The 21707-nt window shown below is 44.7% G+C and overlaps 1 protein-coding gene across 2 annotated transcripts in view; it reads right to left on the reverse strand.

Moving 5' to 3' along the window:
- The window catches only part of DIS3L2 (DIS3 like 3'-5' exoribonuclease 2), a 455603-nt gene that overhangs the window by 367165 nt on the left and 66731 nt on the right, over positions 1–21707 (reverse strand). For both annotated transcript variants that reach the window (XM_063442837.1, XM_063442838.1), the window contains exon 5: positions 20834–20935. In XM_063442837.1, coding sequence (XP_063298907.1) covers positions 20834–20935 — 102 coding nt within the window. The remainder of the gene's footprint in view (positions 1–20833; positions 20936–21707) is intronic.

Raw genomic sequence — 21707 nt, forward strand, 5'->3', positions numbered from 1 at the left:
ACCCTGTATTATGGCAAAATGAGTTGACACAAATTGCAGGATTCAACATCTAGGCACTGAAACCTATACAGAGCAGATACCAGCATGGCCATGTATTTAAAAGTCTAAGAAATTTAATTGGGTAAATAAAGTGTTAAACTAAATAAAGCACTCTGGATAGAAAACATTCAGTTTGCATACAACAGCATTTAGCATATGCATCCATTTCCAGCACTGCATAGTTCTGCCAAAAACTGAAGGTAAATTGAAGGCCAAGGGAAGAGTGCAACAGGAAATTCTTAGACTTTCCAATTCTAGGCAATTCATTCGAAAGACTATAGGAAACTAATATGAATAAAACCAATTGCAATTTGTTCAATTAGTTACAAGAAGGGAGCTAAAGGCTCGCAACTCCCTCCTTGCAAATTAAAAATAGAAGTGACAGGGAGTGCTTCACAAGTCTTCCAAAACCCCATGTTTAGGCATATGGGGATAAATATGACCCTCAGTTAAAAACTCCCCTCATGACCCTACCCACCAAGCTGCAGCTAAACAAGCAGGAGTAGCCAGTGGCTGCTCGTCAAAAGACTAGCAATGACAATACCGCTATTGCTGCTCAGTCGCTAATCCAAAAAAAGAAGACCTGGCAAGGGTCCCCAATTCCACGGCACGTAAAGTGAGGGGGACCTAGAACTCCTCTAGTGGCAAGTATGACATTTTATTTTACTGGTATTTGTTTGGTAGGGTTGACAACAGGCTTAAGGATCCCAAGTCATCAGGGTGTGGAGACAATCTGTCTACAAACTTTAGAGCTGCCACTCACCACCATGTTTCTCTGCTCATTTTATGTAATAATCCCCACCTGCTGGCCACTGGTGAGGGCTGGAAGGGGACACTACGTCCCCACATTTATTTTAATCAATCCCACTTGTCAGGAAAGAGGGAGACACCATATCCAAGATTATTAATGTATGAGGTGCCAAACCATGAACCTGTGCTGTGAATCCCTCCATTGGTTTAGCGATTAAATTGCAATAGATTGCAGCTTGCATTTAGTAGACACTGCTATACCCCCGGCACGGCAGTTAGGAGCATGAGGGAGGAAATTAAATACTTGGCATTCGCAAATAAGGGTGGATTTTTTACTTTGTATTTGTAAAGCCAGCTAAAGTTAGGAAAATGACTAACTTTTCATGAATTTGGTCTTACAGCATACTTGATAGTGGATAAGCCATCCTTCTGTAATCGACAAGCCATTTGTATAGCAAATAAAGAAGCTATCTACTAAACAGCTCTATTTTCACACCTTTAAATATGGCACCAGTTTAGGGAGTTAACTGCTAAACTGCTTCAAGATGGAGCCACAGTACAAACTGAAAATTTATTTAGTCCAAACGAAATTCTGAACAATAATAATGGTAGGATATCGTCCGAAAACTAACAAAGGTTATAAATTTGGTTAGGATTAAATTATATAATGTTTTGTCCGAATGTATTCAGACAAAAAAGTTTAGGAAGTGGCTAAGTCTAGAAAATACATATTTAATAAATATGAAAACATATGCTGCAATACTCACGTAAATTTATACGTTACTGCGAAGATCGTATATATTTCTTGAATACTCACAGACAAAGTTTGGAGTAAAAAAGTGTTATTAATCTAAAGAAACCAATAGAGCCAACATATCTTCTATTGGGGACCGATCCATTTTACATGGACCGTATTTCACGAAACAGTACTTTGATAAATCTTCCCCACTCTTCTCTCCCCCCCACCCCCCCCAAAAAAAAAAAAAAAAGGTTAATATTAAATCATTTTAAGTCAACCTTGCAATGACAGTCAAAATATATATAGTGTTGAGAAAATAAACCTTCTAAAGCACTAATAAATTCGAAAGGTTTAAAATTGAGAGAGTTTCATAAAAGTAAGTTTAACAAGACAAGTTTGACTTAATAAAATAGTTGGATAGAGGCTTGTTCAAAATACACAGCCTCCAAGATAATGACACTTAACAGTCACAACATTAAAACCACATGCCTAATATCGTGTAGGTCTCCCTTGTGCTGACAAAACAAATCTGATGCATCGAGGCATGACTCCACACAGCCTCTGAACATGTCCTGTGGTATCTGGCACCAAGACATTAGCAGCAGATTCTTTAAATCTAGCAAGTTGCGAGGTGGGGATGCCATGATCAGATTTGTTGGAGCACACTGTACAGATCCTGAACCGGATTGAGATCTGGGGAATTTGGAGGCCAAGTAAACACCTTGAACGCAGTCATGTATCTAAAGCCATTTTGCAACGTCTGCAGTGTGGCAAGGTGCACTAGCCATTACTATCTGGTCCTTGTCAAAGACATTCCGATCTTGCCCATTTTCTCTACTTCCAACACATGAAATTCAAGAACTGACTTCACTTGCTGCCCAATATATCCCAACCCTTTACAGGTGCCATGTTATTCACCCCAGCTGTCAGTGGTTAATGTTGTGGCTTACCAGTGTATAATTAAAATGTATACATTTGCATTAACAAATTCAAAAGCTGTAACATTAAGAGGTGCATAAGTTAAACATTTGGCCTTTACTGAATTCATGCCCTTGATCTTCATAACATTTACAATGTTCCCAGACAGAAGAGGAGCAGCGGCACCAAAATGAGTGTGCCAGAAGATCAGTTAAGTTAAATTATTTTATTACTTGGGGAGAATCTCAAATCTTATGTTTCATGCTACGATTCATAATCCTTTTTTGTACCAAGAGGTCTCCTGAGTGGTTACATTGTATTCGGTTAGTTTTTACAGTTGATCCATAATGTGCTTTTACATCATATTTCTCATAATTCCTTTTTTATGGATTACAGTTACCTTTTAGACATGCAAGTGACTACAAGTAGCAGGAGGGGGGAAAAAAGTAATAAAATAGACTAAGACAAGACAATGTGGAACTTGAGAGCAGTCTGAAAGGGAAAGTAGTTAGAGACCGGCCTATATTGTGCTAGAGTGTCAATGCAATGGATGAAGATTCTTATTGTGATGGACTGTATGCTGTTCAGTATACGCATGTAAAACACTAGGCATGTTTGTATGTAATTTACCATATATCCAACTAGTTTTTATGGTGATTTTAAGTGTGGACACACACACACACCACTTAGAGCCAAGCAAAGCATATAAGGAGAGTATTGAAGAAACACTATAGCATTGGGAATGGGAACACAAACCTGTATTCCTAAGAGCAGGGGCGGCTCTCTAATTAGGTGTTTAGGCGGTCACCTAAGGCTTCGCGCTGGCTGAAGTCAGACTGTAGGATCCTCCCTCTGCCAGTATGCCGCCAGGTGCAAAGTCATCCATCAGAGACACTGGTCTGCACTGCAGCTCCGCAGTGAGCAGAGCTGCAGACCATGTGTCTCGCCGAGAACTGGCCAATCAGAGCGTTGCCGCTGGTTACCATGGCAATGCTCTGATGGGTCTCGAGATACATGGTCTGCAGCTCTGTGGAGCTGGAGACCGGATGTAATGGCCACCGGATCACAAGGCAGCTCACACTGGACCACCAGGGAATAAATCAAGGTATGTAGTCTCCCCCCTCCCTCTCACAGTCTCCCCAGATACACTATTCGCATCCCCTCCCCACACTGTCAACCTCTTCATGCATCCACAATCACATTAACCACTCCTAATCCTGTTAAACTCACCCCCTCCAAACTCACCTGCTGTCACTCTGCCACACTCACCCTGTCACATTAACCCCCCCTTAATCCGGTCACTCGTCCCTCCTACCATGTCACAATTGCCCTGACACTTACCTCCACTCGCCCTGTCACACTCCCCCAAACCAAGTCATACTCCCTGTCGCTCATTCTCACAACTGCCCCCTGTCCATTTACCCCCTTCGCCCTGTCATGCATCTGCCTAATAGTACATACCTCTATCTACATAGATCTGTGCCCTCCCATTGCCATATAAACAGGGAGGACCCAAAAACAGACTTTATACAGCGCCAAGATTCCCTCTGAGATGCTCACCCTCTTGCAATGTCATTAAGGATATGCAACCTCCATCATTCTACTATTTGTGGAAATCACACATTCAATACTTCTCATAGGAAAGCACTGCATTCAATGCTTTCTAGTGAGCTGCTGCATCACATGACCATTTGTCAGAGCTCTAAAAGCTTCTCTAGTGACGGTTTTACATTGCAGGGCCAAAAAGACCACTGTCTCTGTGTGACTTTAGTGGTCCATTAACTTGGCAGTGCCTAAGGCAAGCAAAAGTCTAAATATACCAATTAAGACTCGCATGTGAGGAAAATCTGATTTGACCCAATTTATAAAACTGTTAATGAAAGGGCAAAATAAAGGTATAGCATAGAAAAAAAAAAAAAGGCATGGCTTCCGTGTCCCTGACAGTATATAATGCTAGGTTTACACACCTTTTACCCATGCAAAAGTCCTTACCTCAATACACTTAAATGTCTGCATGCAAGGCTCTTCCTTAAAAGTATCCCTATTAAAATACTTTTACTCACAAACCATTGTCAAATGATCAGTTACTCTATTTCTCCAAATAGAAATAGGCATTTTTAAAGGGACACTATAGTCACCCAGACCCCTTCAGCTCTACGAAGTGGTCTGGGTGCAATGTCCCTCAGGTTTTCACCCTTCACATGTAATCCAACCTCTAGTGGCCATCTTCCTGACAGCCGCTAGAGGCGCTTTTGCGATGCTGGCAGCGAAATTCGCATCCAGAACGTCCACTGTTTGAATGTGCGCGCGGCTCTTGCCGCGAGTTTGTTTTCCTGACACTATAGTAATACTTTAAAACGTTTGAAAAAAAAAAAACTACAATTAAAAATATTAGCAGCAGTAGAATGTAAACAGAAAAAAAAGCAAAATGAAAACACTGATTTCTAAATACCCTTACAGCTGTAAGACACGGTATTTAATATCCTATGTCATAGCTGTAATGCCAATATGATTGACTGGAACAACATTGCACTTCTACGTTGCTCTTCTGGAGTGACGCAAGGAATGTGAACTTTAAATCCTCCATGTTACAGCTGGTTAAAAAAAAAAATTGTGTGATCAAATAATCATATTAGAGACAACCCCTGTGTCTCAGTATATGAAAAAGTGGGCTATGATCAAGTTTCTGTAAGAATAAAGTATGTGAATTTATTGGTTAATTCTGCAAGCTTAAAATGACATTTTCCCAAATATTTCTGGATTATTCAATGCACATAAATTTCTTTTACATACTTTTGTAATACAAGTGTCAAACTATAACCCATCTTTTGAAGATCTTTCCGAGACAACAATGCTGAAGGTCAGACTATTATATGAGAGAAAATGTCAAACCACCAGAATCCAACTATACAATAATTTCTCTTTATTCATACTGAGATGAAGTAGTCTTGTTACCTAGTGTGCCTTTTAGGGTTTCTCAGAGCAAAAATGGCTTTAAGATCCTACACATCTATACCCAAAAACATTTATGGAGGAAAAATAAATAAAAGGTTAAAAAGTGCAACCAAAGAACTCAAAATAGATTCACATATCAGCCCTGATTGTTAAATGCCTCAAATGTCTATGGTCTAAATTTTTTGTTTAGAATAACCCTACATCAACCTTACCCTTAGCCCTACGCTTACACCAACGCAAAGTGATTACTTTCCTGACATCAGCAGAGAAATTTCCCAGTACTGGGAGACTGCAGCATAAGCGGGAGACCTCCACTTCATGCTACAACTTCCACGTGGCCAGTGCTGGGCAGCTGTCAAAGCCCAGGATGCGGAACATGCAGGGAGACCTTATGGTCTCTGGGGCTCCCTCTGTCCACTCCGCCAGTGATTTAAAGGGACACTCAGTGCACCCAGACCACTTCTGCCCATAGGAGTGGTCTGGGTGTCTTGCCCCTCTCCCCCTTAGCCCTGTTCGTCAAAACACTGCAGTGTTTTGATTACAGGACTAATCTCTCAGAAAGCTGCTAGATGGAGTTTCCGGATTCTTACTGGACCAAAATGGTTTAAATGGCGTTACATGTCCTCCCGCTCGCCTCTCGGAGACGCACACATCACGCGCAAGTTTGTGAATCTCTACATAAAGCATGTGATAGGCGGGGCTCTGCCCTTGATACGTATGCGCTCTAAGTCTTCAATGCTTCCCAATAAGAAAAAGCTCACTGGAGGAGAGAAGCAAGGAAGGTCATCTGACCGAATGACACGGCAGGGGGAGTAGACGGAGGCTGGAGGTGTTCCGTGGCACTAGAAATAAGGTAAATGAGGTAAGGATATTTGGGTAAGTTTTTATAAGTTAAAGGTGGGGTTGCAAATGGCCAAAGGAAAGTAAGATTTGAGTTTAGGATAACAGCTTTCATTTCCCTTTAAAATGGATTAATTGTACCATAAGCAATGCTCACCGAGCGCTGCCTACAGCTCATCTGTCATTCTGGGAACAATAAATATGGTCCCAGGTATTAATATCTGGGCCTCCATAAAATGGGAAGGTATATAACCCTTCTCACACCAAAACTACAGGAAGTTCCATGTCGTCCCATCAATGTAGGCACTAGAACGATTCAGCTCATTGAATTGGCTATAGAGCCTGGAGTCCTCTGGCACTGTCCCTGCAGTGTTTTTGAGCAGTTTAACACTGAAGGGAGGTCACTGGCTGTCCAGAGGCCAGCTCCCCTTCGCAGTATGATAAAATAAAAATAAAAATTAAAATGCTGCAAGAGATATTTTACATCCTTCTTTGCAGTCTCACTTGACCAGATATCCTCACCTCTGGAGAAAGCCAGATTAATTTGTAACAAAATAGCCATTTGCAATACAGTTAACTGTATCTACAATTCCTGTATTAAGATGGTCTAGATGTGATTTCAGACTGTAGATTTAGTTAAATTACTTCCTGTAAAGTTTGCTAGCTATTAAGATGCAGAAAGTTAGCCTACTGGAACATGAAAGAATGTGGCACATGTCAATTAAGGGCGCTGTTTACAACAAGAGTTGCAACTTCTAGCTGTGGCGTCTCCAGGATTCATACTTGGGGTGGGCACATAAGGGGCCAGAGACAAAAGTAAGGGGGCAGTTTTAAAACATGTATGTGTGTGGAAGCAGTGTATATGTATGTGAGGGGTTTACCGTGTGTATGCGAAGGTGTAATCTGTGTTGGAGTGTACTGTATGTGGGGGGGGTTCATGGTCTGTGAGGGTGTACTGTGTTCTTTAATAAGAGTTTTTAAAAAAAAAGATTCCCCTTTCCCTGATCTTACCTTGCAGGGAGGGGGTGGCACAATCAGATCCGTGGTGGTTGAGAATGCTGCTTATCCATCGGGTACAGGGGAGCTCATTCACTGACACACTGAACCCCCCCCCCCCCCACACACACACACACACACACACACACACACACACACACACACTGAACCCCCCCCCACACACACACTGAACCCCCCCCCCACACACACTGAACCCCCCCCCCCACACACACTGAACCCCCCCCCCACACACACTGAACCCCCCCCCCACACACACTGAACCCCCCCCCCACACACACACACACACACACTGACCCCCCCCCCCCCCACACACACACACACACACACTGAACCCCCCCCCCCCCCCCCCCACACACACACACACACACACTGAACCCCCCCCCCCACACACACACACACACACTGAACCCCCCCCACACACACACTGAACCCCCCCCACACACACACTGAACCCCCCACACACACACACACTGAACCCCCCACACACACACACACACTGAACCCCCCACACACACACACACACTGAACCCCCCACACACACACACACACTGAACCCCCCCCACACACACACACACACACTGAAACCCCCCCCACACACACACTGAACCCCCCCCACACACACACACACTGAACCCCCCACACACACACACTGAACCCCCCCCACACACACTGAACCCCCCCCACACACACTGAACCCCCCCCCCACACACACTGAACCCCCCCCCACACACTCTGAACCCCCCCCCACACACTGAACCCCCCCCCACACACACTGAACCCCCCCCCACACACACTGAACCCCCCCCCACACACACTGAACCCCCCCCCCACACACACTGAACCCCCCCCCACACACACTGAACCCCCCCCCACACACACTGAACCCCCCCCCCCACACACACTGAACCCCCCCCACACACACACTGAACCCCCCCCACACACACACACACTGAACCCCCCCCCACACACACACACTGAACCCCCCCCCACACACACACTGAACCCCCCCCCACACACACACTGAACCCCCCCACACACACACACTGAACCCCCCCCACACACACACACTGAACCCCCCCACACACACACACACTGAACCCCCCCACACACACACACACACTGAACCCCCCCACACACACACACTGAACCCCCACACACACACACTGAACCCACACACACACACAGAACCCACACACACACACACACACTGAACCCCCCCCCACACACACACACACTGAACCCCCCCCCACACACACACACTGAACCCCCACACACACACTGAACCCCCCCCACACACACTGAACCCCCCCCACACACACTGAACCCCCCCCCACACACACTGAACCCCCCCCCCCACACACACACACTGAACCCCCCCCCCCACACACACACACTGAACCCCCCCCCCCACACACACACACTGAACCCCCCCCCCCACACACACACACTGAACCCCCACACACACACACACACTGAACCCCCCCCCCCACACACTGAACCCCCCCCCCCCACACACACTGAACCCCCCCCCACACACACACACACACACTCTGAACCCCCACACACACACACTGAACCCCCCCCCCCACACACACACACTGAACCCCCCCCCCCCCACACACACACACACTGAAACCCCCCCCCCACACACACACACTGAAACCCCCCCCCACACACTGAACCCCCCCCCCACACACTGAAACCCCCCCACACACTGAAACCCCCCCACACACTGAAACCCCCCCCCCACACTGAACCCCCCCCCCACACTGAAACCCCCCCCACACACTGAAACCCCCCCCCACACACTGAAACCCCCCCCCCACACACTGAAACCCCCCCCACACACTGAAACCCCCCCCCCCACACACTGAAACCCCCCCCCCCACACACTGAAACCCCCCCCACACACTGAAACCCCCCCCCCCACACACTGAAACCCCCCCCCCCACACACTGAAACCCCCCCCCCCACACACTGAAACCCCCCCCCCCACACACTGAAACCCCCCCCCCCACACACTGAAACCCCCCCCCACACACTGAAACCCCCCCCCCCACACACTGAAACCCCCCCCCCACACACTGAAACCCCCCCCCACACACTGAAACCCCCCCCCACACACTGAAACCCCCCCCCACACACTGAAACCCCCCCCCACACACTGAAACCCCCCCCCACACACTGAAACCCCCCCCACACACTGAAACCCCCCCCCACACACTGAAACCCCCCCCCACACACTGAAACCCCCCCCACACACTGAAACCCCCCCCACACACACTGAAACCCCCCCCCACACACACTGAAACCCCCCCCACACACACACTGAAACCCCCCCCACACACACTGAAACCCCCCCCACACACTGAAACCCCCCCCCCCACACACTGAAACCCCCCCCCACACTGAAACCCCCCCCCACACTGAAACCCCCCCCCACACTGAAACCCCCCCCACACACACTGAAACCCCCCCACACACACTGAAACCCCCCCACACACACTGAAATCCCCCACACACACTGAAACCCCCCCACACACACTGAAACCCCCCCCCGCACACACTGAAACCCCCCCCCGCACACACTGAAACCCCCCCGCACACACTGAAACCCCCACGCACACACTGAAACCCCCCCGCACACACTGAAACCCCCCACGCACACACTGAAACCCCCCACGCACACACTGAAACCCCCCACGCACACACTGAAACCCCCCACGCACACACTGAATCCCCCCACAAGCAGCTGCCTGGATGCCTCTGCAGAGCTGAGCTTCCTCTCCCTTGCGCTGCTCTCTATGACCCAGGAGGAAATCCTACCAGCACAGCGCCCCCTCTGGCCGCACATGGCAGCTTGTGTAGCCAGACGCAGTGCTCCCAACTTTTACAATTTTAAATTGAGGGGGGCACTGCATGATGGCGGGGGGGGGGAATTGGAGGAATTTTCCTAAACAAAGACCTGCTTTCTAACACATGCTTGCTACTGTTTTTTCCTGGAAAAATATAAAATAAAGATATCCCCTGAAAATAATGTTTTGGGGGTTGAAAATTGATAAAATACCTGGTCTTTTTGGGGAAAGATGGTAGCTCCAAAAAAAAAAAAAAAAGAAAGACAAAGCACCTTATTGCAGAGATTAACAAAAATATAAACACACCAAGACCCAATTGCAGTATTTACAAACTAAAGAGCTGTGAATAAACCGATAATGTAGTGTGCAAAGGTCTATTGCAGTTTGAAAGATGGTTTAGAACACACAAAATAGGTACTTTACTTTTTTGGATAAAGTCCACTTTGAGGCAACTGATGCAATGCACCCACTCAGCGGGGGTTTCTTTAAATAAAAACCAGTATTAAGCAATTCCATTCATCCTCATGTGATTCATGGAACAGACCAAGTTCTTCGTATCCCATAAACATCTACTGGGCAGAGGTTTATGGAATCAGAAAAACAGACATAAAAGGCAGGTTTATGGAACTTTTATTTTGGCCACTGAGGAATTTCACTCACTTGTGCAGGTGCTTTAGGTACGTTTACAGCAACTATTTTATATAATTCATGTGCACATTAACTACACAGCACAATGAATAAGGTGTCTGTTTAAGTCCCCGAGTATCCCTTTAAGCTCCAAGTCAGATGAGACTTGTCATTGTACTATCCATATATAACGAAACAAAGGTACAAGGAATACCAGAGACTATATGAATCCTGCCATTTCCATGCTTTGACAAAGATGTGCCATTAATTAAAAAGCATTTAAGGATGTTTTTCAGCAATCAAAGTATTGCACAGTTATCTGAAATAAACACAGATGTGTTCTTATTGTCTCCATCCCCTTTATGTAATGCCAGCCATTGTGTCAGATCTTCATTTAAGAGTTTATAAAGTCTACCCTCATTGAATGTGTACGTTTTTCCTGAGCAGTTTTATACATGGTGTACCAGGTCTCTGAATCGGGGAATAACTATTTCAAGGCCAATGCTTCTGGTTATTCTGGACTTGCTTCCCACAGACATGCAGTTTCTGTGAGACCGATGAAGTGGTTAATCTCCCATACTCTAGGTGTTAGCCATCAGTGGACTGTCCCACTGCCCTTAGACTGGTGGGAGATATCCTAGTCAGGACTTAATGACCTTGCAGGATAAAGTCAGGTGTGACTTGAGACTGAAAACTGTATATTTGTATGAAAGAAAAAAAAAAAAAAAAATCACTCAAGTCGGTAGTTTGAATAAAATGATAGCTTTTATAGTGCATGAAAGGTCTTCAAAGCATCATCAAAACTCCTTGAAATGCCTTACGACAGCTGCAGGTAAGATGAGAAGTTTAAATCTGTGCATCATCTTAACACATCCAGCACTGTACAGAAGACCCTGAGCACTTACCAAGGCCTGTTTTGTCAGTAGGCTGTGACGATTCATTCTGCGGTTAATGAGCTACAAGGTGTTACACTCCAACTCCATCTTTCCCAAAAGGTCCTTCCATAACTATGTGGGGAACCCTTTACAATCATTAAATATCTTCGATCCCAGTTAAAATATTTTACCCTAGTATCAATACAGTACATGGTTATGGATACCTGTGACTAACATTTATCTGTAAATGTACTGCAGCACAAAACTTAATCTAATAGAGGGGCGGGGCTAGCAAGCCAACACGAACGGACGCCATTTTAATCAGCTCCCAAACTCTGCGGATAAAATCCACCAAATATCAGCCTTTACCTGACCCATCCAGCATCGCCACATACACGATCGGCATCAGCACAACGAACTGTGTCTCCCGATGCCTTTTTTTCAACCACAAAAGGCTGCAGAAACTGAAACGCAAAATCAGGGGCCTTCTATACCCCAACGATCCAGGGCCTCGAGGACCTGCTGAGCGGATACCCGGCGGAACACACCGACACCTCCTACTCCCAGGACCTAGCCAAGGCTCAGACTCGCATACTGGCTATGGGACGCCGGTCACAAAATACACAAGGTACGGCCGGGAGCAGGGAAATTGGGACTTTGCTTCAAAAAGCCCACCCAGTCTAAACCCACACCTGCGGCATCTACACCGGAGGTGACCCCGACATCTACCTCACCCCGACAACGGGCAGAATCACCTGGGCTCCTTCAAGCACCCAAAACAAACCAGCAAGGGTCTGCATCTCCAGGGCAGCACCAACCATCTCAGCTGGATATGACACACCCAGACACAACAAGACACAAATTTACAGGGACAACAAAGCCTGGAAGGGAGTATAACCCCAACTCAACCCAGGCCTGACCCACAAGCACCGCTGCTGGAGTCCCCAGATGACTCTGCACCAACCACCAAACGCGACTTAAAGCTCCTATTAGCAGACATCCACAAACTCCTAGCGGCTGACACAGCCCTCCTCAAGACTGAACTACGCACGGTCACTGAAAAGGTGAGAGCCACACAGGCAGAAGTAGTGACAGTACACGCTCACATAAACACAATGGAAGACTCCATTAAACAAATCCAGCAACAACAAACGTACCTGTCATTCAAAATGTCCAACATGGAAGATCGACAACGCCGTTCTCACCTTAAAATCAGGGGCATCCCTGTGGAGATAACGGCCGAAGAGCTACTGCAATACACCAGACGCCTCCTAGCTACAATCCTCCCACACAGCGGTCAAGAAAGTGACCATAGATGGGGTGTACCGCCTGCCTACCCCTCTCCCCACCTAAAGTCCCCAACAGACAGACACGTCATTCTCAGATGCGCCACAGTGCAAGACAAACTACATATAATGGCCAGGCTGAAAGGCAAGACACCACTGCTGTTCGAGAACTCTTCCCCAACGTTCTTCCAGGACTTATCTCATCAAAAGCCACCCTAATGTGGCGCAAATCCTATGGACCACTCACTACAAAACTGAGCAGCAGGAATCGCATACAAGTGGGGCGCTAACGGGACACTGGAGGTAACCCGGGATGGCACTACCCATGTCCTGACATCCGTGGAGGACCCACCTACCCTCCTAACCACCCTGAGACTACCCAACCCGGCACAAGACCCCGGGAATGCCGCCCAGCTGGAACCAGGACCCAGCGGATCACAATACCCTGTACCATGATTGATGTGCACAGATACCGCAGGCGGGGTCAACTTGACTGCTATACACAATATATTTAAAGTTTTTACTGAGACTTACCTATGCTTTATTTTCTTAACTTGTTAGCCCCCAGTATAAATACCCAAACACTGACACACTGACCCTGGTAGAGGATACATAAGATCTAAAACAAGGAGAGACGACAATACTCGCGAAAAATAACACCCCCCTCCCCCCCTCCGCAGCCTCCTTGGTAACCAACCCAAACAAGCCACCTACGACTAACCACTCACCTCCACTAACGCAGACAGACAACAACACCCAGCACAACACAGGTAGCCTGACCATGACACATGAAACTGACAACCCCGCAGCCCCACAACTCGAGTACTAACTGAATCTCCACATAGAGAACCACCACCACCAGACCCATACTGGACGGGATCTGCTACACAAAGAAGCACAAAACAATATAACACCTATGTATTGATAACCAAGTTTTGTTTTAACATGTTACTGTTATACTAAAAATGTTATAGCTCGACCCAAAAGGTGCAAACCACAAACGACAGAACCTTGACCTCACTAGTGCATCTACGTGCACGACTCTGTAAAATTGTTGCACCAAAACCGAAAATAAAGATTAAAAAATAAATAAAATAAAAACTTAATCTAGTGCTTTCTAGAAATATTTTCCCAATAATATATTAAATCCTACTGCAATGCACAAGAAGTTATAGAGTGATTAAAAATAGAGGAGGAACCAGAAAAAAAAAAAAATGAAAGTAAAAGTCACCGGTGTCAATTGTTAAAATGTGATATTTGTACACTACAGTTGCACTATATATGAATCTTCTCAAATCACTCATTCCAAAGTCCTAGACAGCCAAACTCAAACTGAGAGTCCCACTTTGTTGCCATTACAAACCCCTATCCTTTGGGACTAAACTGGCTTTTAATGTTGGAACATTTTCAAAAAATAAATAAATACAACTCTATTTACTAATGAGAGCATTACAGATGTCAGCCATTAACATTTCTGTGACAGAGCTCCTAAACTCAGGTATTTCTGTCAATTATCCCCTCTCCGCTGGCACAAGCAGCTAGAGCGATTCATCAGCCGAAGCTTGATGAAGGTTGAAACTGGTATATGTTTATTGTATGGCAGTCTTTATAGCACAATCCTCAGAGGGTCATCATGAAAACCCCTTTGGTGCCTGGGACATAGCTTACTCAAAAATATTTAACTACCAGACACTAGTGCACCCAACAATAATCCTAAAAACTTTCCCCACAGTTACCCCCAAGTTTATCACATCCCAGATAGCTCTGATCAAGCAGTACAAAACTGTGCGAAATGCAGTCTGAGTAATCACAAGTTAAATTTTAACTGGGCCACAACTATTCTCCGATTTGATTCAGATTTTATTAAAAGGACATGGAGGCTCATATGCTTTCTCTTTCTTTATTCCTCAGCAGCAAAGAAAGGATACTGAAATAATTAAAGAAAACAAAACATGTACCACAAAGGGTTAACCACAGCATAACATTAACCAATGAGAATGCTCCTTGCACTATAATGTCCCATGTGACCTTAAGCCACTCCTTTGCTGCTGCTGCCTCCTCAGCCAAGTCCTGTGTTATTGCATTATTGCCTGTGAACTCTGGCACTCAGGGCCACTTTCTCTCTCTCTCCCCCCCTCCTCCCCCCCCCCCCCCCCCCCAAAATGGCCAAGCGCCAAAATGTTCAACATTGTCAAAACAGCCTTGGCAGAGGGTACCCCCGAAGACTTACTGGCCATCAGGGGTTGGATACAAAGATCTGTGTGCTTACTTGGCAATGCCAATACGGCACTAGCCACGGAGAGACGCAAGTCCATATTAATGTAAATCGAACCTAGCTAGTAAACCTAGCAATCTCAGAGCCTGGACCAGAGGCTAAAGGTCTCTTTGGGGACAACTTCGTGAAGGAGTTGGGTGATAAGGCGCCAACCAACATGAAGCGGGTGTTCCAGAGAGGTTTTTGGCAGGGCAGGCAGATATCAGGGCCCTCTGCCCAGCCAGTTCTCCTGGGGTTCATACTGGGCATCTCGAGGCTCCATCCACTCCAGGTTTCAACCACCTGAGCACAAGACTGCCTCACCATTTGTTCCAGTTCGAGGTAGACCTTGGCAGTCTAGTGGACCCAGATGTTCTTCCTATGGCAGACAGTCTTCTGGTAAGATCAATTCAACATCTATGGTGGGGGTAGATTGAAGAGATTTGCACGTTTGACACAGGTTAACTTCTGATGCTTGCGTCCTCCATACTTTCCTGGGTTATTCCATAGATTTTGTGCAATGCCCCGTACAATTGTCTCCTCCTAACCGCATCGTGCTCTCTTCACACGACCGACAGTGGTCGCAGGAAATACAATCCTCGCATCCAAGGGTGCTATTTGAAAAGTTCAACCCCCGAACTCCAGGGTTCCTGAGCAACATCTTTCTGGTCCCCAAAAATGGGAAGGCGTTCGACCGGTCATCAACCTGCAACCACTGAACACCCTTGTTGCATACCACCATTACAAGATGGAATTAATTCACTAACTCCGAGACCTTCTACTCAGAAGACAGGATGGTCAAACTACCTGCAATACGTCTACCTTACCATACCAATGGCCTAAGATTACCAACAATATCTCCAATTTCATTGGAACGGACCTGTGGGTGTTCAATTTCCTTCCCTTCGGTCTTGCGTCAGTCCCATGGAGTTTTAGGAAACTTATTAAACCACTGGTTGCGCTACTTCGCAGCAGAGGAGTTTGACATATAATATACTTGGACGATAAACTCCTGATGGCACAGGACCCTTATCTGCTTCAAATACATCTGAATTGGACAATGACCCTCATGGACGATCTTGGTTTCCTCATAAACTGAAAAGAAATAAAATAAGTCTTCGAACCTTCCTAATCAATAGATTTCCTAGGATTCACCACAGATTCCTTATGTGGGGCACTTCTACCACCCTCCTAAGTCAAGTCCATCAAGAAGGAGATCCGTCGAACTATGGTCCATCCATTCCTGAACTGGAGACAACTAGCAAGAATCATTGGCCTCTCTGCACAAGGGGGGAATGATCCCTAGTGGAACTAAAACATGCATATAGATTGCCGCGAATTACTAGCAGGTTCGTTTGCACTGCGAAGACTCTTGGGTGTATCGACCAACTGCTCCATCCTCTTGCGGATGGACAACATATAGGCGGTTCGTTACATCAACCACCTCGGGGGCTCAAAATCAAAGGTTTTGGTAGATCTGGCAAAGGAATTCTGGCAATTTTGCCTGGATCGCAATCTCTCAGCACAAGCTGAATACATACCGGGGATGTCCAACATTGTGGCGAACAGGAATTCCAGACACCTGAGGGACAACAACAATTGGCACCTGAACCCTTTTATTTTTCTTTGTTTACAGGCACTATGCAGACCCCCTGGATATTGACCTATGCGCATCACTGTTGAATTCCCAATTATCATGTTTTTTTAGTTGGAGACCCGGTCCAGACACTGGCGTCTGATGCTTTCCTACACTCATGGCCGAATACTCGAAATTACGCTTTTCTTCCATTTGCTCTGATTGCCCGGACACTTCATCTCAGACGTTACTGGACCCCGCTTATTCTCATATTTGGATAGCTCAGCCCTGGTTCCCTGCACTCAGGGAAACGTCCACAGATTACTATGGACAGCCACTAGAGGCTGGATTAATCCCAAATGTAAACATTCTCTGAAACTGCCATATTTGCATCTGGAGGGTTAAAACCTGAGGGACCTGGCACCCAGACCACTTCATTGAGCTGAAGTGGTCTGGGTGACTATAGTGTCCCTTTAAGGTCTGAGGCAGTTGTACAAGTTGTGATCAAAACAAAAACAAAACCTTGAATTTGCGCTATGTGTCTGTTCAACCAAAATTCACCTCTCATATTAAACATACACCTATTATATATCATTTTGTTCAGGAGAAACATGGCTTTCATGTTATATCAAGTATTTATATTTGAAACATTATTTGATATTAAATAATTAAGAAAATTATTTTTTTTTTTAGTTCTGCCTGGCATTTTAACTGTGAATAGCATAATACTGTTAGCGGTTACTGCAATAAAATACACATTTGTATTCAGCGATGTCTCACGAGTAAAACAGTATCCCAAATGAACAAGTTTTATGGTGTTTTGGAGAGTTACAGGGTCAAATATAGCACGTTACATTCTTCAGTTTATACACATTGAAATTTGTCACTGGTTATGTTGCTTTTGAGACCAAAATGTAGCCCAGGAATGAGAATTATCCCCATGGCATACCACTTGCAAAAATAGACAACCCAAGGTATTACAAATGGGGTATGTCCAGTCTTTTTGGTTAATTCTTTACTTATTTCGAGGCAGGATGAAAGACGCAATACATTCGGTACATTATACACATACATTTACATCGGCAATATTCCTAAGCAAAAAGGCCGTAAAAATAACACAGCTGTGTGTATTTATAATACTAATGAACTTTGAGTTTAGTCATTACAGTATGTCTTTAAGAGATTCTTGGAAATATACCGCATCCGACAACCCGCCCTGGTTTTTAATGCAAATAAAAGTAGAACTGTATACAACCCTGCAAATGTTAACTTGAGACATGGAGAGTTTTTAATCCTTGGTCATTTCCCATTCGGGGATGCCAAATAACATTAGGATATCGGAACATTCTGTCCCCCGCCTTGAATTTCTTTAAGAGATCTAAATCACAAAGTTGCACGAAGTGAACAGAAAGGATAGAAGTATTAGAGGAAGAAAAAAGGAATAGGAATAGTGGGAAAGGGAGAGGGTGAGGGGAAGAGTGGGGAGGAAGAGGAGGTAGGTTTGCGGGAGGAGGGTGGATGAAACCCGATCAGAGTACCACTTGTGAAAGATGGACAGGTCGATGGGTCATGTAAGGTGTGGTCACCAGGACAATGTAATGAGTGACTATCCCCTAGGGAGATCCTTAAAGTTCCCCATTCGGAGATAGGAGCTATAGTGGTTATCCGTCGTATGATGGGCGGGTCTCGTAGGGGATTGAGCCAACCTCATCCATCCCTTAATCACTAGCTGCACTAGCCATCCACGGGCCCCAAGTTCTTTCAAACTTGTTCATTGACCCTCGAACCTGTGCCGTCAATTTATGCATAAGTAAAGAGTGTCTTTAATTTTTTTGGATTACTACAGAGACTGTAGGTGTCTCCCTCTGTAACCATACCTGTGCCAGAGCCCTAGCAGCTAGGTTTATTTTATGTAGAAGGTTTTGTTCCACTCTTGTCCAATCCTCCAGAGGTCTAAGAACACCCACGGGTCCAGGCCGAACTCTTTATCGAAAATGTCCCGCGCTTCCAGTAACATTGCACCCCCGGGCATTCCCACCACATGTGAATAAGTGTTTTGTCCGCACCCCCTCCAACAGAAGTCCGTTGGGGTTTTATGCATTCGGTGGAGCTTCACTGGTGTAGTGTACCATCTAAATCAGTGTTTCCCAGCCCAGTCCTCAAGGCACACCTACCAGTCCAGGATTTAAGGATTACCCAGTTTTGTCTAAAGTGTTTTTAGAAAAAAAAGAAAAAACACCTTAGACACAACTGGGTCACCCCTAAATCCTGGACTGGTAGGTGTGCCTTGAGGACTGGGTTGGGAAACACTGATCTAAATAATGTCTTGAATGACTGAACACTGGTTGTGTCTCTCTCTGCAGGAACAGTCTTTTTTAGTAGCCACTTTGTTACAAACACTGGCCAAAATTAGCATTCAATTTAGTTTTTTGCATTTTTCTCACACAAATTTGAACGCTAATTCTGGCTAGTGTTTGTGACTAAGTGGCTACTAAAAAAGACTGGACATACCCATTTGCAATACCTAGGGTTGTCTAATTTTATAAATGGTATGTCATCATGGGGGTAATTCTCATTCTTGGGCTACCATGTGATTTCCAATGCAACAAACAATCTGGCAAATTTCAATGTGAAAATACTGAAATGCAAGCCTTATATTTGACTAACTTTTGAAAACACCATAAAACCTGTACTTATACTCCAGAGACTTCGTTGAACAGAATTCGTGTTTCAAAACCGTAAAACCTATCGCAGCAATATCGTCCGTGAAAGTGACGTTTGAATGAAATTTTTTTTTTTTTTTTTTAAATGGCTCTTTCACTGACGATATTGTTGTGACACATTTTAAATGTTCTGAATCAATAATATTTGCACTCAGCGAAGTCTTGAGTAAAACAGTAACCCCCCCATGTACAGGTTTTATGGTGTCTTGAAAGTTACAGGGTTAAATATAGGGCCTGTGAACCAAATTCTGTGGACTTTCTAAAGGTTTGTCAGGCAGGTCCCTCACACCATAATATTACTTGTGTAAAAATATATATTGAAGGCTCATTTTAGATCGGAGTTTGACTCCAGCATACATGGTAGTAGGGGGCTTGTACCCCAAGGTATAGGAACCATATAATCAGTCCTCCTCTCTTGCCCTGTTACCGATTAGGATGATTTGCCATTTGAGATTTCCTATTCTAGTATGAGTACACCAGACTATGGTTTTCAGCTCTGGCGAGTTTACTTTACCCTGCTCCGTTCTTTCAATGCAGGGTATGACTCACCATCATCTATTATAACTACCGGTAGCCGTCTTTCGATTTACACTGTTGCTATACTGGCTACTTTTTTGTAACATTGTCACTTTAAAGGGAGATTTTGCATTATATCCTGTTTTGCTAGCTTGCAATTTCTAGTGAGCTCATTTCTAGTGAGCATTGAGTTACAGGAATTAGTGGCCAATAGATTTAATTATTTTTTTTTATGTATTTCAGTGGACCGTTATTCACATATCCATAGCACCAATACATGATTATCCAATGGAGATTTGCATTGAGTATGTGAATGACTTAAGGGTTTTTTTTTTAGCCAGTGTTGCATCCCTAGAAGGATACTAGTTTTCAGTGTACATGATTACACCGCACATCTATTATCTTTAAAAAGTTTTTTCCATTTTCTATAGAGGTTCCTTTTTTGTTTTGGACCCTTCGCATTTAGTTTCATATTCAGGGTTAGGCCCTTTGGTTGGTATACTATTGAGACCTTTTTCAAATCTATTTTTCTAACTACAAAGTAACCTGCATTCGAAGGAGGACACCCAAGGAGACACAGGATATCACTTCCCACTTATTGTTTCTCTGTCTACAGCCAGGTTGTGAATTAAAAGCAGCTAACTTACGCAGATTTTCTTACAAAATATGCACACAGTTTCAATGCCAACATTCTGGCATAAAGGGGTGTGGTTAAGGAGCCAGGCCAATTAATAAGGCCTAAAACTATCAAATGCATTAACAAGGTATTTGTGCCCAGAGATTTATCATATCAATTACCTTCACAAGTGTAGAATTCTATAAATACTTCATAGCACAATAAAAAAAAAAAAAAAAGGACTGACCTTCCACTGTTCCCGGGGAAGTAGCTTGACAACCACTACATCCCCATTAAGAGCTCGGTTTCTGGACACTACACCGTCAATAAATATGTCCCTTTGTCCATCCTAAAAGAGAAGGAAAAAAACAGTGTTTTTTTATTTTGAGATTGTGTAAATGTACTATAATGGCAACAAGCTTTAAATAAAAATAGCTTTTGCTTCCCTAAGGCAGGAGACCAACGTCCAGAGTAAATAATAGTTGTAATTTCAAACTGATTTTTGCTTAAATGGTCAGTCTAAAGATCACGACTACTATGCATCATTGCAAAGTTGTTGGTACAAAGACCAACTGTAACTGCACAAATCATTCTGAACTTCCAGGTTAGATACCAAACAACCACTGATAACGGGAACCTTTGTTTTGTATTCGCAGAATTACATTCCAAGCAAAGATCACCAAGTTTTAAAAAAAAAAATACAAAATAAAAAGCACACCACACCAGGTGTGCAATACAAGCTCAGTTAACATTGGCTTCTAGAAGAGTCCCTCGTGCAGATTAAGCAGGTTACTTTCTGAATGATTTCAACAATTGCCGAAAGTATAGTTTTTCATGTCAATACTTCAATCACCATGACAACCTACACGTGACTGTTAAAGCAAACCATGTCCTTTACAAAAATTCTCAACATATAATTTCAAATCAGCAGCCCAATGGCTGCACAGTACAGACTTCGTTTTAGGATTAATTCACTTTTTACCAGCCAGGTTTGCCCAATACTTGTCAAATATGTAAGAAGTAAGAAATAAAAAAATGTAAATTTACTTTTACACAATAACTAAAATATAAAGAAAAGCAGAAAGTCCAGAATTACACCTTTCAGCTAATTCAATCAGCAG

This window comes from Pelobates fuscus, chromosome 2 (assembly GCF_036172605.1).
Source record: "Pelobates fuscus isolate aPelFus1 chromosome 2, aPelFus1.pri, whole genome shotgun sequence".
NCBI classification, from domain to species: Eukaryota; Metazoa; Chordata; class Amphibia; order Anura; family Pelobatidae; genus Pelobates; species Pelobates fuscus.